This window comes from Gobio gobio (genome assembly GCF_949357685.1).
Source record: "Gobio gobio genome assembly, chromosome: 6".
Taxonomy (NCBI): domain Eukaryota; kingdom Metazoa; phylum Chordata; class Actinopteri; order Cypriniformes; family Gobionidae; genus Gobio; species Gobio gobio.
In genome coordinates, this window is record NC_137102.1 from 43,588,846 (window position 1) to 43,607,459 (window position 18,614).

General features: G+C 37.8%; 1 protein-coding gene across 3 annotated transcripts in view; it reads right to left on the reverse strand.

Moving 5' to 3' along the window:
- Positions 1–14,617: 14,617 nt before the first annotated feature.
- Positions 14,618–18,614, reverse strand: part of spsb4a (splA/ryanodine receptor domain and SOCS box containing 4a) — a 66,911-nt gene continuing 62,914 nt past the window's right edge. For 2 of the 3 annotated variants that reach the window (XM_079820233.1, XM_079820232.1), the window contains exon 3: positions 14,622–15,783. In XM_079820233.1, the coding sequence (XP_079676359.1) occupies positions 15,656–15,783 (128 nt within the window). In that variant the 3' untranslated portion in view covers positions 14,622–15,655. Of the gene's footprint in view, positions 15,784–18,614 lie in introns of all 3 variants that reach the window. The other variant, XM_079820231.1, reaches the window with a different exon arrangement.

Consider the following 18,614-nt stretch of genomic DNA (forward strand, 5'->3'; position numbering starts at 1 on the left):
ACTGCATTGTGCCAAGAGTAAAGTTTGGTGGAGGGGGGATTATGGTGTGGGCTTGTTTTTCAGGGGTTGGGCTTGGCCCCTTAGTTCCAGTGAAAGGAACTCTTAATGCTTCAGCATACCAAGACATTTTGGACAATTTTGGACAATTGATCCTAACTTTGTGGGAACAGTTTGGTGATGGCCCCTTCCTGTGCCAACATGACTGCGCACTAGTTCACAAAGCAAGGTCCATAAAGACATGGATGAGTGAGGAACTTGACTGGCCTGCACCTCAACCTCATAGAACACCTTTGGGATGAATTAGAGCGGAGACTGCGAGCCAGGCCTTCTAGTTCAACATCAGTGCCTGACCTCACAAATGCGCTTCTTGAAGAATGTTACAAAAATTCCCATAAACACACTCCTAAACCTTGTGGAAAGCCTTCCCAGAAGAGTTGAAGCTGTTAGCTGAAAAGGATGTGCCAAGTCCACATTAAACCCTACGGATTAAGAATGGGATGGCATTAAAGTTCATGTGCATGTAAAGGCAGGTGTACCAAAACTTTTGGCAATATAGTATATATGTATATATGCCTTTGCATATATTGTGTGTTGCTTTTGCTTTGATGCTATTGATTATTCTGTCACAACAATCCAATAGTAGTAAAATATTTATTTTAAGCTCATACTACAGTGTTCTATGATTCTAAGAACAAGAATGGTATTAGGTTTTATTTTATTTTACTAAATGCTCCATACGGCTTACATACTGCATTTCTTCTATAAAAGTTAATTTATTTATTTATACTAAAAATTACACTATCACAAGTCTAAAATTAATCATTGGAATTCAAATTTAAGCAGTTCTTTTTTATTGGAAAATGGCAGATACTGGTTTTCTAATTCATTATACTTTTCCCAAAGCCTTAAATTTACTTGTATATTGACATTAGATGATTGAATGTATTTATAACTTGTAATGACAAAATTCATCTGAAAGAGGGCAGCCTTCAACTTTGTTCTAAACATAGGCAATCAGTTAAGAGAGGATGCGTTGACTCTTGAATGCCTCTAGAGGTCTCCAAATAGCCTATTAACAAGAAACTTTTAAACCATCTAAAAAAAACTTTGGGACAAAGCAGGATCCCTTTAGTCACACAGAACTTAATGTTACAGTGATTAACGTGGTGTTTAGCACGTTAGATGTAGTATGGTGTTAGTAGTATAGGCTATTACAGTTGCACAATGCACAAATATTGCACAATGCAGTAAATTAAATGCATTACAAATTAGAAAAATTGTCCTTTTTGTTGAAAACTTGATGGATGCAAACAAAAGATAAGATTATTAGGTAGGCTCTAGTTTTCAGCTTATTTTATTATAATTTTTTTTTTAATGGTAAAACATAGCTCTCTTGCATATTAATTCATGATGAAGAAGAAAGAGTGCAGGATATAACATAGGGCTTGAGATGTCACGTTTTTTGCAACATGCCAGTCCTGCTACACTCCTGACCAAAGTCCAGTCTGTCACATTGTCTCAGCCTCCAGGGTACTGCCAGTCGTTTACAGCTCACAATTTATTACACTATTAACTTTTATTACCATTCCAGCATGAGCGTCCACCTCTTCATACATTGAAGCAAGGCCACCAGAGCCTGAATCATAAAAACGAGATCTGTAACATTTTATAGTGGGCATGTGTAGCCTATGTGCATGTGTTTCGGGGGTTCACGCTTCACACACTGTATGGACCAAGTCAAGTGTCTCATCATTGATGATTTAAGCTGTGAAACCTTACACTCAAAAGCAAAAATAATTTAAATAGTGAGGCCATTTTGAAGCTTGAATCAAGTGAACCGATTGCTATATGCAAAATACTATTTTACCCAGCATGCCCCAAATACAGCTGAATGCCCAGTAAATGCAATGAGAATTACAGCAAAAACATTTTCAATGCCATGCTCTGCAAAATATTTTTCAAAATTATTTGTGAATGGTCCTGCCGCTAATTAAACATGTTGAATCGGGCAAACTGCCATCACGGTGAGTCCCACGATAGCCTAGAACACACTGCAAAAACTAGCCCGATAGACCCTCGCAGGTGGCCCGACGTTGGCCAATATTATAAATAATAACAGTTATTTTTATTTGGGACAAATTGGGGGTACATTTTTTCCACATGAAACACAAAAAGTTGGTTCCCCCTCAAAAATACCAAGTGCATGATGCCCCTGCCCCCTAAAGTAAAAAAAAAACGTGTATCTGTGTAAGCTCTCGGTGAAGAGCGTTGGATCATTGTAGACATATATATTACAGACATATATTTTGAGCGTGTGAACACGATGGCCAATCAAAGACATATATGTTGACCATGTGAACACAATGGCCAATCTGAGACATACAGTATATTATGAGTGCGTGAACACAATGGCCAATCAGAGACATATATGTTGAGTGTGTGAACACAATGGCCAATCAAAGACACATATGTTGAGCGTGTGAACACAATAGCCAATCAGAGGTGTTTAAGAATCTGTTCAACAGTGCTCAAAATTCTAGAGGGAAATGTTGGTGTCTTCACATTTTTTTAATTTCAGTACCGACTCTGTACTTTTGACAACACTAATTTGGACACGACTGTCGGAATTCGCCGCCTAGTCACTTTCATTATGATCTTGCGCAGCAACATGGGTTAACTGACGCTGTCTCAGAAATGCTCCCCGTTAAGGCGCATCTCTTGCACTAAACAGTAATACACAAGCTAGTGTTTTGCCCATGCACATTGACTTGCAATATTTCTTTTAGCATCTCCAGTAAAAGAATGCCAAAGCAAGAGCCTTTTTCCTCTGAACTATCACCATGGTGGAACAAATAAATGTGTGCAAACAAACGCACCAATAATTTGAGTAAAAATACATAAATACATTTAAATATGGATATTTTTCTTACACAAACATGCCACTTCGCTTCATAAGGCCTTTATTAACCCCCCCAGAGCCGTGTGGAGCAGTTTTTTGATGGATAGATTCATTTTTTTGGACTTCAAAAACAAACCATCAAGTCAATGCCATTATAAAGCTGGGAAGAGCCAGGACTTTTTTTTATAGAAGTCAGATTGTATTCGTCTGAAAGAAGACTGTCATATACATCTAGGATGACTTGAGGGTGAGTAAATCATGGGCTAATTAAAAGTTTTGGGTGAACTATCCCTTTAATGGACATTTTAGGCTGAATCCCAAATGGCACACTTCTACGCACTTTCGGTCTTGTGGACTTACAATGGCTGCCGTGTGCGCGCGTTCGTCAAGTCCAGCTGAGCCTGCAAGTTTGCAAGCTACGCAGAGGACTTTACCTGGCAGTCAAAGTGGCATTACGTCACGAAAGTGATGTGTCATTCATGAACGATTCGTTCATTTTGAACGAATCTTTAATATGACTCGAGAACAACGGGTTGTCTCAGAGAGCGATTTGTTCATTTTGTGTTGACTGTGAATGCGCAACATCCCATATGTTCTGTACAGGAAACAGAATTGATTAGTTCATCTCTCGAGTCTTCTCGTACGAGTCGTTCGTTCAAGTCCCCATAGGCTGAATGCAGAAACAGTTCATCTCTCGAGTCTCGTTCTTTTGTCACGTGACATGATAGCCGTGTTGGATACAGAAATTAGTTAATTCCTTTACAGTCTATGGTTAATTCCCAACCTTCCTTACAAACAAGTGAGTAGTTTTTTTATGTTTGTTTAGTTCAGTTTTTTAGCTAGTATAATTGATTTTAATATGAAGCCTGGACACATTGGGTTGTTCAGAACGGATAGGCATAACAAATGTTTATTGCACATATCTTCTGATGGTTTTATAATAATAAATATATTACAACATGCAGTCAATAATACGACTGTAATGTTGTATATGTTGCGAGACACTGAACAGGGAAGCGGTCACTCGAACGAGAAGACTCAAGAGATTAACTAATCTTTTCTGTTTTCGGTGACTGCATAGCCTTGCCTATGGGGCTGGGACTTGATGAACGAATGACTCAAACCCGAAGACTCGAGAGATGAACTAATCAATTCTGTTTCCGGATGCATGTATTGCATATGAGACTGTCACCCAGATCAGACATGATGACCGAACTAATGGCTCATACCCGAAGACATGAGAGGTGAACTAAACTTTCCAGGGAACAGACGTGATTAAATGTGAAGTGACAAAGGAAAGAACGATTTGGATCGGGAGGTGAGGTGAACTAACAGACGGCATACATAGCCAGAAGACCCAGCTTAAGCAAATAATATTTTGTTTCTTTTCTCAAACTTTTCTCAAAGTTTGGCCATGGCTGCATTAGCTTATAGTTTATTTTTTATTCCAAAAGAAAAAATTTAGCATGTAACATTTTAATTCGATTCTGCTGAAATTAACGAAATTACTTGAAAAAAGATTCGTTCATTTTGCTGAACGAGATTGAAAGATCCGAGTCAGTAAAATGATCTGAACTTCCCACTACTAGTGCGGACTCAGAGGATGACCGTGAGGGTTTAGGGTGCCATGTGGGATCCAGCTGTAGTCCCTCAAGTGCATCCGCAGATGAATGACTTCCGGTCTAAAAATCGGCCAGCGCGCATTCAGTATGAGCATACTATTCTGGTGACGAAATCTGCATCACGCTGACATATACTTTGGGCTTAAAACATTTTTTTGATTGCTTTTTCTACGCGTGCGTGTGCGCTCATCCTGGGTGTTTGGGTAGGTTAGATCTCATTAAGAATTTCTCCTGGCTGTGAGAGCTAATTAACCTAATTTGAGCAGCACCAGCACAGACACAGATGAACCCAAGGGTCTGCTTTGCGTTTTTTAAATTAAGAGGGCTTCACTTTTTCCTGCATCTGACTGCATGGAGTAATTAGGGGAAGGGGTTGTGGGAAAAAGAAATTGAACAGCAAGCAAATCATATCAAAGCACATCCCTATTTCACTTGAATCTCGGAGAACACGACAAATTGAATCTGCTGCACAGGCTTAATATGAATAATTTCCCCATTCTTTAACGCTGAGGTCCAATCTGGCGCTGTAGAATGAATAATAAATGGTGACTCATAGACTAGTTTTAACATTAGCCCTCATTAGCAAATGGCAAAAATCATTAAACCAAAGCCATGCTAACCTGTAATGTTTAATAGGGGACCATTTTGTGAGATTACATGGAAGATTATGCCTTATTTATTTATATATGGGCCAGAAGCTTTTAATGCATCAGGTTTCATAGAGAAAAAGGCGGTGTAGATGGAGGGGATTTCATCTCCACCCCTCCCAAGTTGTGCTATATTGCAGATGTCAAAAAGCCACTAGACACCCTCACCTGTCACTCACATTTTTATGTTGAGACATGGTGATCACTATTTCCTTTGTTTTTCCTTTTAGTTATTTATTAAATACTTTTCAGTTCCTGTTTTGATGAAGCCCCTCCTTCCGAAATACGAAACATGCTGTGACTGGTTAGCTGGCCCAGTGTGTTGTGATTGGCACTGTGTTCAGGAAATCTCTCGCCCCTTCATATAACAGAGAGTTCTGCTCTGTTGTAAATAATTAAGCATGGCGTCAATTTCAAACCAATTCAAGCCTGATTCAGACCTTAACAATGTTAACGAACAAGAGGATCGTCCAGAACGGATTTCAAGCTCGAACAAACACGGATTTCACAGGACGTTTCAGAGTGGTATGCTTTTTTTTTTTATATCCACAATTTAATAATATTTGTCAGAAAACTATGGCAATACAATAAGTAATCGATCACAAAATCGTGGTTGATAAAAAGGGGCAGTGAACACTACATCAATACTGTGATGTTAGTTAGCAGGCTAGCGGAAATGCTTTGCCCTTTGTTTACATCATAGCAACTACATAAAACTTATAATTGGACCTGTTAACAGAAAACACAACTACAACTACAAAAAAGTTGTGACCCATAAACAACAAATTGTCCTGACAAAATGGGAACGGCTATGTCTTTCAGGAGAAGCTTTTGTTGTGCGTTGTTACCTTCATTGCATTGCATTGTACTTGTACATGTGTAATGACAATAAACTTGAATCTCATCTCATCATCTCATCATTGTATTTTCTTTGATTCTGGGAGCTGTCCTATGTAAAATGTGCAGTGCACAGACAAACGCTGGGGTTATAATGTTCAGGAACAGCGTTAAAAATACATTTTAACCACTCTAAGTTCATCCGCCTTTGGACAAACCTTTTCCGGGGTGGAAAAATAAGCGACAACACACTTCATCTTCTCTAGCACAGCTCAACCAGGCCTTGCCCCCTTTTTTGTGAAATTCGTGGGCGGGAATTATTTAAACGAGTAACATTGTGACTTCACAAGATCCGGAAAGCCGTTCATTGTAGTTCTTAAAAGTGGATTCTGTTAAGTAAAATATCTCCCTATGGAGTGGACTTTGAGCTTTGTAACCTTGCAGATATTTTTCTATGGTAAAAAACAGCGACTTTACAGACTAACTAAAGTTGAAAAAGTGAAAAATCAAAATAGGACCCTTTTAAGCATAATACATTTTTAAAGGGCCATTATTATAAAGATGCACTTTTAAACTACAGCCAATGCACGAGTAAAACAATTACAAACCAAGTAGACACACATGCATCGACAAAACATCCACATATATTATTTTGGTTTAATTCCCTAAAAAGTAACTTAAAGGTGCACTGTGAAAAATGTTAGCGGCATCTAGTGGTGAGGTTGTGAATTGCAATTGCTCACCACTCCCTTTCAAAGCACATAGAGAAGCTATGGTGGCCGACACAGGACAAAAATATTGTCTGAGACAGAAGAGAGTAGCGCTCTGTACAGCATTTTGCCCATTTAGGGCTACTGTAGAAACATGGCAGCGCAAAATGGCGATTTCACTGTAATGCTGCGTTCACACCAAACGCGAATAGAGCGTCAAAATCGCATCTAGTCGGATGCTTGAACATTTTGAATCCATTCGCGCGTCCACAGCGTGTATAAATTGAGCATTTGAAGCTAAATAGACGCGCGTTCAAGGCGCTCCAGGAGAAATGTGTCATTAAACACCACTCTGTCTCTTTTCATTTTCATTAAAACTATTAATAGCCACACAAATGTGGTCTTCACTGCACGTAAAAAAAAAAGTTATGAAACTTCTCTTTGCCCTCAGTCAAAATGATTTGGCAGACAACAAATTATAGATTCATGACACCAAAGATCACCCTTTAGATCCACACAAGACGAACCACTACAGGACATCAGAGCCAGCGGAAAACATCAGAAGGACTAGCCGAGGAAAGGCTGCTCTCGCCAGCTTAATGAACGCTGAGTGCCCAGTGATAGCCTGGATCTCACAACTCCAAAAACGCAAGATTCTTTTTTTTAAATAGGCGCTCTCTTTATAAATAAACCATTTATTTATTTGATTTGAGCTTTAAACAACTACATTCTCACGTGAAAAAGTCTTAAAACTACATTTTGTGACACAATAGTAGTATTTTTAAATTATACAAGGTTTCTCGTCACGTGACGGCAGCAAGCAGGCTCCTGATTGGTTAACGCGGCACGAATTGACGCCAAAGTTCAAATTTTTCAACTCTGGCGTCAGACGCGAATTCGCTGAATGAGGGGGAATCGTGTCCATCGCGCCGCGCGAAACGCGTCTATCACACTGCAGGATCTCCAGACGTGCGTCAACGCGCCTTTCCATTGACTTAACATTGAAATCACTCGCTCCTGACGCTCTATTCGCGTTTGGTGTGAACGCAGCATAAGGGGCCCGCGGTGAATGTAGATAGAAATATATCTACATGTTATGTAATAAAAACATAACAGTTCTTTATACACCACTGAAAACATAGTTATGTATATTATATTGCATTTCTGTCAATAGAACCTCATAAATATTACACACTGCATCTTTAATGTGTTAAGCCATTAATTAAGTTTTTTTTTAATGAATTCTTAAAAAAAAAAAAAATACCACCAAGTGGATTTTAAAATAAGAAAATAAAAAGATTAAGATTAGTTTTTATATTATATTATTTTAGTCATGGCTATATCATCATGGCCCTAAACAACCTGCATGGCTCTGGTTGACCCAAGTTTTCTTGGGAGTTTTTCTCAAGTCTGAGACTTCTAAAATGTACCTGGAAGCACTAAATTAAATCAGACTATGTTGGACGCTTCCAGAAAACTCTTTAATGCTGCTTAAAACAGGGCTCCCAAGGAGAGCTGAGAATCTAAACAGGATCCAGGGAGAGTGGAGACGCACAGACATAATAGATGGATCGCATGCTATTTATACAAGCTGGCTCGAAAAACCGAGCGTGAGAGGAGAGAAAATGAAGGGGAGTGAAGGAGGAAAAGAACACGTTGACTCGCGCTAATCTGTTTCATCTCTCTGTACACTCCCTGTGTGTTTTTCTTCTTAAACTGGAGAGAAAACCACACAGGCTCATTTTCAATCCAAGAGTCAAATCCTTACAATCACCTGTTCAATATTGGGCCATGTTGAGTCGAAATCCCCCAAATCCCCTCAACCAATTGGAAGCTGGCGCTGTAACCACACAGACGAAGAGAATTTGCAATGTTTAGCAGTTCAGAGCTGTTCGGTCATTAAAAGTCAGTTTGTTGGCCAACCTGGAAGATTAATTTTTCAGGGCAATGGTTTTGGATTTATGAGTAAAATAAGGTCTATGGTTAACACTACTTGAAGACACTTTCTCAATTGCTTCTACTGTACCACAAAGATGAGAGTTTACATACAAGTTTGGGCTCAGGTAAGTTTTTTTTTATTTTTTAGAAATTACTACTTTCATTCAACAGACATTTATAGTGTTAAACAATTGTTTCAAATAAATGTTGTTCTTTTGGACATTCTATAAAATGTATCATGGTTTTCTCAAAAATATTAAACACTGTGACTGTTTTTCAACACTGTTGATAAGAAGAAATATTATTTGAGCAGCAAATCAGCATATTAGAATGATTTATAAAGGAAAACTGGAGTAATGATGCTGCAAAAATTCAGTTTGCATCATAGGCATACATTACCTTTTAAAATATATTCAAATAGAAAACACTTATTTTAAATTGTAATAATATTTCACAATATTTCCGTTTTTACTGTATTTTTGATCAAATGCAGCCTGGATGAGCATAAAAGAGTTTACCGACCACAAACTTTTGAACTGTATTTGAATAATCTGACAGACATTTTAGCTACTTAGCAACATGGTAACAAATCAGTTTATGTTTGAGGTATGACTGTGTAAATTATGTTGCAGAACAAAATGGGAAAGTATCTTCAACCTCTGGTTTTTAAACAAAACTGTGGCAGTATTTTCAAGAAGCAGCAATCATGTTATTCATTCAATTGTGGATTTACTTTAAAACATGTCCAAAATGGGAGGAGACAATTCAAATATTTAGATGGTGCTTTCATAACAAATACATAAAAGTGAGGCTTACCTCACATGTGTGGGGTAAGATGAGCAAGTATTGAGGTCTCTGTGTTCAGGTGCCATATTACTACTATGTAGATAAAGGTGTCTACAAATACACTATATTGCAAAAAGTTTTGGGATGCCTGCCTTTACATGCACATGGACCTTAATGACATCCCATTCTTAAGCCGTAGGGGTTTAATATGGATTTTGCCCACCCTTTAGAGCTTTAACTCTTCTGGGAAGGCGTTACACAAGGTTTAGGAGTGTTTATGGGAATTTTTGACCATTCTTCTAAAAGCACGTTTGTGAGGACAGGACGAGAAGGCCAGGCTCGCAGTCTCCGCTCTAATTCATCACAAAGCTGTTCTATCGGGGTGAGGTCAGGACTCTGTGAGGCCAGTCAAGTTCATCCACATCAAACTCGCTTATCCATGTCTTTATGGACCTTGCTTTGTACACTGGTGCACAGTCATGTTGGAACAGGAAAGGGCCATCTCCAAACTGTTCCCACAATGTTGGGGGCATGAAATTGTCCAAAATATATTGGTATGCTGAAGCATTAAGAGTTCCTTTCACTGGAACTAATGGGCCAAGGCCAAGCCCAACCCCTGAAAAACAACCCCCACACCATAATCCCCCCCTCCACCAAACTTTACACTTGGCACAATGCAGTCAGGCAAGTACCGTTCTCCTGGCAACCACCAAACCCTGACTGAGAAGCGTGATTTGTCACAGAGTACACGTCTCCACTGCTCTGGAGTCCAGTAAAACATACACTTTAAAAGTAATGGTTTAATTCAGTGTTATATTGGGAAACTTCAACTGTAAGTATAAATTACTCCAACTTTTACTGGCCAAGTTAAAATGACTTATTTTCTGTTAATTTTACTTAACTAAGTTAAGTAGAGTTTACTTGATTTCATGTGACATTTACTTTAAAAATATGCATGCAAAAACTTGACAAAGAAATATTAAGTCAATTTTACTTGTTTTTTTTTTTCAGTGTGTGACATAACCCTGCAGCAACAAAGCATTAAATAAATACAATGTAGCATACATTAAAACTTGTTTTATTGGAAATGACCAGAATTATTTAATTAATATAATGTTTACTTTCCATCCAGACTGTCCCTCAAAGAAACAATCAGTTGCCCTGGACTTCCTCTTTGAATAGAAGTCCATTTCTGGTGCATGAAGGGGAAATCTGCAGCGAGAACACCACAACAAAAGGTGTCGTCTCCAGTGTTTTGTTAGCAGAATAACTTTTGCCGCCACTGTTTTCTTGTACCCTCAGTGATGTTGTGACCAGAGCAGGCCAGGATGCACCTGCATGTGGAAGCCGAGTTCGTTTAGGACACAAAGATCTTTTCCTCAGACCATCACTGCCACCGGCTCCCTATTTATACCCTCATTCTCTCTCTCACACACACACACACAACAGCCTCACACCCACAGGGAAGGAAGCAAATCAAGGAAGTCTCGCTTTTTCTTTTTTCTTTTTTACACCCGTCTCCCAAGGCCTCTCAGTGGTGGATGAGCTCTCGCCCTCCTATTTACACCCCAGTAAGTTAAGGAAATAGCCAATGGCCCATGTCTGCATAGCATATGGAGAATCACACTGGGAGGAAGTCAGTACAATACTCATTTCCAAGAGCTCAACAATCGCCTGCTAATAATGAAGGACATAAAACATAAACAACCAGTGATTCCCAAGCCGCTTCGTAAGTATTTGTACGCAAACGCAGACACTTCGGCCTTTCTCTCAAGGCTGGAACACACGGAACAATCTGTTCCCTTTGGTTAAACATGTTTGTTAAAGATTCAAGACCAGATTGTGAGGAAACGGAGGATAGGGAGGATCAATGTCCTTGCTTAAACCACAGCGCCTTGTTCTCCATCTCGATGCTTTGATCAGAGCCCTATCTCTGTACCTGTGCTCTCGGATCCATGCTATTCAATTACATTTGAGCTGATTCCAAACGTGAAAGAGAGAAGCCAAGAAAAAAGTGCATTTTCATGCTGCCGCGGAAGGACAGTGTCTTGCCGTCTAACATTGATTTCCAATACGACAGTCCAAACATGTCCAGATACACTAAAACAGGGCAAGATTAGTCCAAATCACCCTATCATACTATTTGAAGTAAAAATCAGTAAATGCATTATCCATTACCTAAAAAAGCCACTTAAAGTTTGTTGATCTTAACGGAAGAAGTGCAAAGACAGTATGGAGTTTCTCTTCAGGATTTGCACTTATTTGATCCAAACTGGATTACTGAGTTATTTTGTAGGGTTACGCATTTAAAACACATTATAACATATATCCAATTATATAACTATATAAAATAATACTAACTTTTAAAACGTTGGGGTCGGTAAGGGTTTTAAAATGTTATGCGCAAAACAGTAAAAAACAGTACTATTTTGAAATATTATTACCAATTAAAAGTTTTCTATTTTAAAATTTTTGAATTTCAGCATCATTACTCATTAGTCTTCAGTGTCACATGATCCTTCAGAAATTATTCTAATTTTGAAAACTAGTGTTGCTTAATATTTTTGTAGGATTCTTTGATTAATAGAAAGTACAAAAGAAGCATATATTTAAATGGCAATATCATGTATAACTATTATAAATATTATATTATGTAACATAATAAAGCTTTTTTTGGTCATTTTTGCATCCTTTCTAAAGAAAAGCATTCATTTATTTAAAAAAAGAAGACTGATCCCAAACCTTTGAAAAGTAGTGCATATCAATTATAGTCAATTTAAAAATACATCCAGACACCTTCATAATTTTCTCACATTATCACAGTTCATTCGCTATAATTGATGAAAATGGTAGTAAAATATGACAAGAACTCAGGGTTTAACTGTGTCAGAACAAATGAATCTTGATAATGTCAGATAACTTTGATAGAAAGGTATGTAATGGAATAAAATCAACCAATCAGCTGTCAGATGTTGAATTTAAGTACACAATTAGATAATACCAATTTAGGTGAACCAATGACCAAGCAATGCTTCATTTTGTTCAGTCTGTGGTGTGTACGGTGGCCAGGTAGTGCACAACACAACGCAATATAAAAAGCAAATATAAGTCCACAACACAATGAAAACAAGCCACAACACAAAGAAAAAGCCACAACACAAATAAATCAAGCCACATCACAACGGAATCAAGCCACAACACAACAGAAACAAGCCACAACACAACGGAATCAAGCCACAACACAACGGAATCAAGCCACAACACAACGGAAAAGCAACAACACAACGAAAAAGCCACAACACAATGGAATCAAGCCACAACACAATGGAAAAGCAACAACACAACAAAAAAGCCACAACACAATGAAATTAAGCCACAACACAACAAAAATGCTCCAACCACTTGGGGGCACTCGGAGCGCAGTAAAGTTGCCACTGTTCTATAGAATCTGCAATCTTACAAAGATATCAAAACCACAATTAGTTTTAACAGTATGTAGGCTAACCATTGTTTTTCAACATGAAATATTATTTCAAAATCACCTACATGCATTATAGCTGCATATTAATGTTCGAGAATGACCCGATACCACGGCGCATGACGCCTAAGGGAACGTCTGCCAATTCCACCAAGTGATTGAAACTTATAATTTGTATTTAAATTACTTTTAACTTTTAAAAACAGACATGTTACAATTCCACAGCTTTATTGTATTGGAAAAAACTGACTTAGTAATGCACAACACAACATTGGAATTTGAACATTTAAAAAAAACAAAACTAAATTTAATTCATACAAATTATATGTTTCAACTTGGTGGAATTGGCAGACCGCCGTGGCAGCGGGTCAAAGCGTTCTCGAAATATGCAGCTATAATGCACGTAGGTGATTTTCTGTAAAGCTGCTTTGAAACAATGTGTATTGTGAAAAGCGCTATACAAATAAATTTGAATTGAATTGAATTGAATTGAATTTTGAATTGATATTTCATGTCGATATAGAACTGCTCACTTAAAACTGATCGTAGTGTTTAAATATTTGTAAGACTAGCGAATCTATAGAACAATGCAAGGAAAACGAACTTTAACGCACTTCGAGAGCCCCCTAGTGGTCGGGAGCATTTCCGTTGTGTTGTGGCTTGATTTCGTTGTGTTGTGGCTTGATTTCGTTGTGTTGTGGCTTGATTTCGTTGTGTTGTGGCTTGATTTCGTTGTGTTGTGGCTTTATTTAGTTGTGTTGTGGCTTGATTCCGTAATGTTGTGGCTTTATTTCTTTATGTTGTGGCTTTTTCGTTGTGTTGTGGATTTATTTCATTGTGTTGTGAACTTATGTATGCTCTTTAAAATTCGTTGTGTTGTGCACTACTGGGCCACCGTACATTAGCAATTAAAGAAAAAACACTGTCAGGTCAAAGTGTTTGGATAATTTTTCCCAAATTTTTTTACATTTTACTGGTAGTCCACTGTATGAAGAAATTTTGGGTATAATATGTCAGTTTACTTTATTTTGCCATCCTCACTTACATAAATTACCCACTAATAAAAAATTGTATCTGGTGTCTGAATAATTTTTGGTGACTGTATCTATTAAATAAAGCATTAGAAAATACTGTTGACAGAACATAGTATAACAAATTCTTACAATTCTGCTAGTTCACATGACTATTTTGCCTTAGACCAGGTTGAATACTGACCTCTACAGCCACTTACTGTCCTACAGCATCTTTGAATTATCCTTATTTTGCACAAACTGATATATCAATTAACTGACTAATCAGCATATCATGTAATTTCATTCAACTGAAAATGTCATGTTTCTTTTTTTTAGATGAATGAATGAGTGATTAAGAACACGAGAGGTCTGGATTACTGAAACACCTGTGGTTAGTGACTGGTTAAAAACCTCCCACGAACCTGAGCAGAGCGTGAGAAGAGTGATCCAATTCTTCACAGATTTAGGTTAGATAATACTTTCAGCCTCAGACTGTGATAGAGTGGGAGTCAGACAGGAGTTAGAGCGAAAAGTGGGAAATGAGGAAGCTCTCAGTGGAACGTTAGGAAAAGAAGTGGTGTTGTGTAAATAGTCCCTTCTGTGCTGAAAACGCACATTTTTATTCAATAAGAAGATTGAAACGCACATTCGGACATATTCTGTCTCTGAAAAAAAAATCAATGACATCCTTCTCATTCACTTGGCTTTTATTCACATTTCAAATATGCTAACGCTAGCAAGATCTTTACATTCCACTGTGTGCCTCTGAAAAAACAGACTTCTATCTGAGCGTTCAGACAGGATAATAATATTAATAATAATAAAAGCAGCATCCCAGTTTAAAATAGAAAGCCATATGTGAAGAGTGTATGATAGTGTTCAATATCTATGTGCTCGCACATCCTCATTTCATTAAAAAGGAACTAGAACCTGATAAATAAAATTTAAAGATAGCCAAACATCTTGATAAAATCATCATCATCATCAACTGAAATTCTCACACTGACAATAAAATCAGATAGAAAAGTGACTCAAGCCCACAGAGAACAAAAATAAGTGAAATCCGTATGATTGTTGGTCGTATATGTGTGCGTACGCATGTGTGTGTGTCCTCGGGAATACACATCCATCCCAGAAAAAAAAGGGGGGAAATGGCTGCTGTCAGTCATGTTATTGTCCCCTGGTGGTCTTGTGCGCAAATACTGGCACCTGCTTACCACCTTCCAGGGCTCGTTTCTTCCTCTAGGCTCCCGTTTGGCTGATTTTGACTCGGGAGGCGGCTGAGCCCGACCTCCAGCCGCCTCGGGCTCCTGTGTCCGTTGACTGTGCTCTGCAGGCTTTACACCCAGGGAAAGAGAAACGATTATTACTGTGGGCTTTCAAAGGCATCCCAAGGTTAATGTGCTTTCTGAAATGCCGCTTCCTGTCGTATTCTCCAGGGCGAGACGTACACCTGGAGGCGCTTGCAGGTCTGTTAAGCTGCTGCCGCTCTTGCCCTGCGTCACACCGTCCCCCGAGCTTCTTCCAAAGCCATCAATAATTTAAACAACTCATAAAGAGGAAAGTAAATACTGAAAAAAAAAAAAAAAAAACCTAACTTAAGATTCCACCAGTGAGCCACAATGTAAACATTTCCCTCTGCGGCCTGTTGGTGGCGCTATATTAACGCCTCAGGCTTCCTCTCTGTGTCCGTGTGTGTGTGTCTCTACGTGAGAGCCCGCACTCTCACTGGTACTGGAGGTAATTCTTCAGAGACTGGGGCAAAGGCAACGTCTCGATCTCTTGTAGACGTTCTCGTCCCAGAGCCAGTCGTGCAGAACGTCGACACAGGTCCATTAGAGGGAGAGGCTCCGCTGGAGAGAGATGAAGGAGAAAAGCATCCGTTAGAATTGTTGTCAAAGGGAAAATTCAAATGCACACACTTCAATAAGGAACCAAAATCACCATAAAAGTGGTTCATATAACTCCATAGAAGTGGGAGCTGTTAACTCGAGAACCGCTGTGAGTCAATGAGTTAAATTTGAGAATCTAATTCATGAACAAATATTTAGACAGATTCCATGAACCAGATAAATTGACTCATTGAAAAGATCCAACTCAAAAGAATAGTTCGTTCATAAATCAGACTGATTCATGAACAAATCATTCAGACTGATTTCATGAAACAGATCAATTGATTCACTCAACAGATCCAAATCAAAAGAATGATTTTTTTTCACAAATTGGACCAATGCATAAACAACTTATTGAGACCGATATCGTGAACCAGGTCAGTCAATTCATTGAAAATATCAAATTCAAAAGAATGATTTGTTCACAAATTGAAAAGAATGATTTGTTCACAAATTGGATCAATTTATGAAAAGAAAAAAAAAATTCACTGACATGGATTCCATAAACTAGATCAATTGATTAATTGAAAAGATTCAACTCAAATTATTTGTTCAAAAATTGGACCAATTTATGAGCAACTTCCTGAAACCAGTTCCACGAACCAGATCAGTTGATTCATTGAAAAATATCACTTTCAAAAGATTTATTTTTTCACAAATTGGATATAATTCCGTTAACCAGATCAATTGATTCATTGAAAGATCAAACTCAAAAGAATAATTCATTTACAAATTGGACATATTCATAAACAAATCATTCAGACTGGTTTTGTGAAACAGATCAACTGATTCATTGAAAATATCCAAATCAAAAGAATGATTTGTTCACGCATTGGACCAATAAATAAACAAATTATTTAGACCGGTTCTGTGAACCAGATCAGTCGATTCATGGAAAATATCCAATTCAAAAGAATGATTTGTTCACAAATTGGATCAATTTATGAAAAAAAAAAAAAAAAAAATCATTGGCATAGATTGCATACAATTGATTCATTGAAAAGATTCAACTCAAATGATTTGTTGACAAATTGGACCAATTTATGAGCAACTTACTGAAACCAGTTCCACCAACCAGATCAGTTGATTTATTGAAAATTTCCATTTCAAAAGAATGATTTTGACAAATTGAATCAATTCATGGAAGAAAAACAAAGATTCACATGGATTCCGTGAACCAGATCAATTGATTAATTGAAAGATCAAACTCAAAATAATAATTCATATACAAATTTGACCTATTCATAAACAAATCATTCAGACTGGTTTTGTGAACCAGATCAACTGATTCATTGAACATATCCAAATCAAAAGAATGATTTGGTCACAAATTGGATCAATTTATGGAAGAAAAAAAAAATTTCACTGACATGGATTCCATAAACTAGATCAATTGATTCATTAAAAAGATTCAACTCAAATGATTTGTTCACAAATTGGACCAATTTATGAGGAACTTACTGAAACCAGTTCCATGAACCAGATCAGTTGATTCATTGAAAATATAAATTTCAAAAGAATGATTTGTTCACAAATTGAATCAATTCATGGAAGAAAAAAACAAAAGATTCACATGGATTCCGTGAACCACATCAATTGATTAATTGAAAGATCAAACTCAAAAGAATAATTCATATACAAATTTGACCTATTCATAAACAAATCATTCAGACTGGTTTTGTGAAAAAGATCAACTGATTCATTAAAAATGTCCAAATCGAAAGAATGATTTGTTCACAAATTGGACCAACACATTTTTTAGACCAATTCTGTGAACCAGATCAGTCAATTCATTGAAAAGATTCAACTCAAATTATTTGTTCAAAAATTGGACCAATTTATTAACAACTTACTGAAACCAGTTCCACGAAAATATCAATTTCAAAAGAATGATTTGTTCACAAATCGGATCGATTCATGAACAAATTATTCTGATTCAGATTAAAGAGTGACTAGAACAGTTAAAATTTCTCCTTTTGTGTTTCACAGACAAATTATAGTCATACAGGTTTGGAACAACATGAAGGTGAGTAAAGCATAACCAGATTTTCATTTCATGATAAGCCGTTTCTTTAAAAGCCTTAGTGCGTAATCCAGTGCTTGTGTGTGTCTTTGGGCATCTTGCTCCTCTACATAAGCTGACAGAGCAGTTCAATAATGGATGGATCTTGCCACCGGAGCTTGGTATCCATCAACAGAGCTGCTGCCTCACAGAGGAGTCTGCCGCCATCCATCTGCTTTGAGTCAGACTCTGCTCCAGCCAAGATTTCATACCGACAAACACAAAAACAGCCTCCATCTGGACAAGATGTCACATCTCCACTGTTGACCATCAGGTCTTTATCAGGACCTGGGCTCATATGACTAATCAGATCACAAGGAAGGCTGCAAGAGTCAGAGTCCCTTCCCTTCCGTCGGCCAATCAGAATAAGAGATTGTGACAGGATAATGGTTAGTAGTAAGTATGTGAGACTAACAATAGTTAGGAATAGTTATGCAGCTGCACTGGCACAATGCAAGCACCCACACTGAATATTTATAGCTGTGATGGAGTCCCACACAGAACATGTCGTGAGTTATGTCTTCCTCCATCCTGGCAGCTGAAATGAAGGCATAATCATTGTAATGCCCTCACTTAATGCAAATTTTCACCACAACAAGAAGTTAAAATGAAACAATGGATCCCAATGGAGCCCTTCACGCAGAGTGAAATGATTTAATGGCACAAAGCAATGGGTATTCATGCTTAAGTAGTTGCTTGTCAAATCGAAATGTCGTGTTGCACTCGGTGA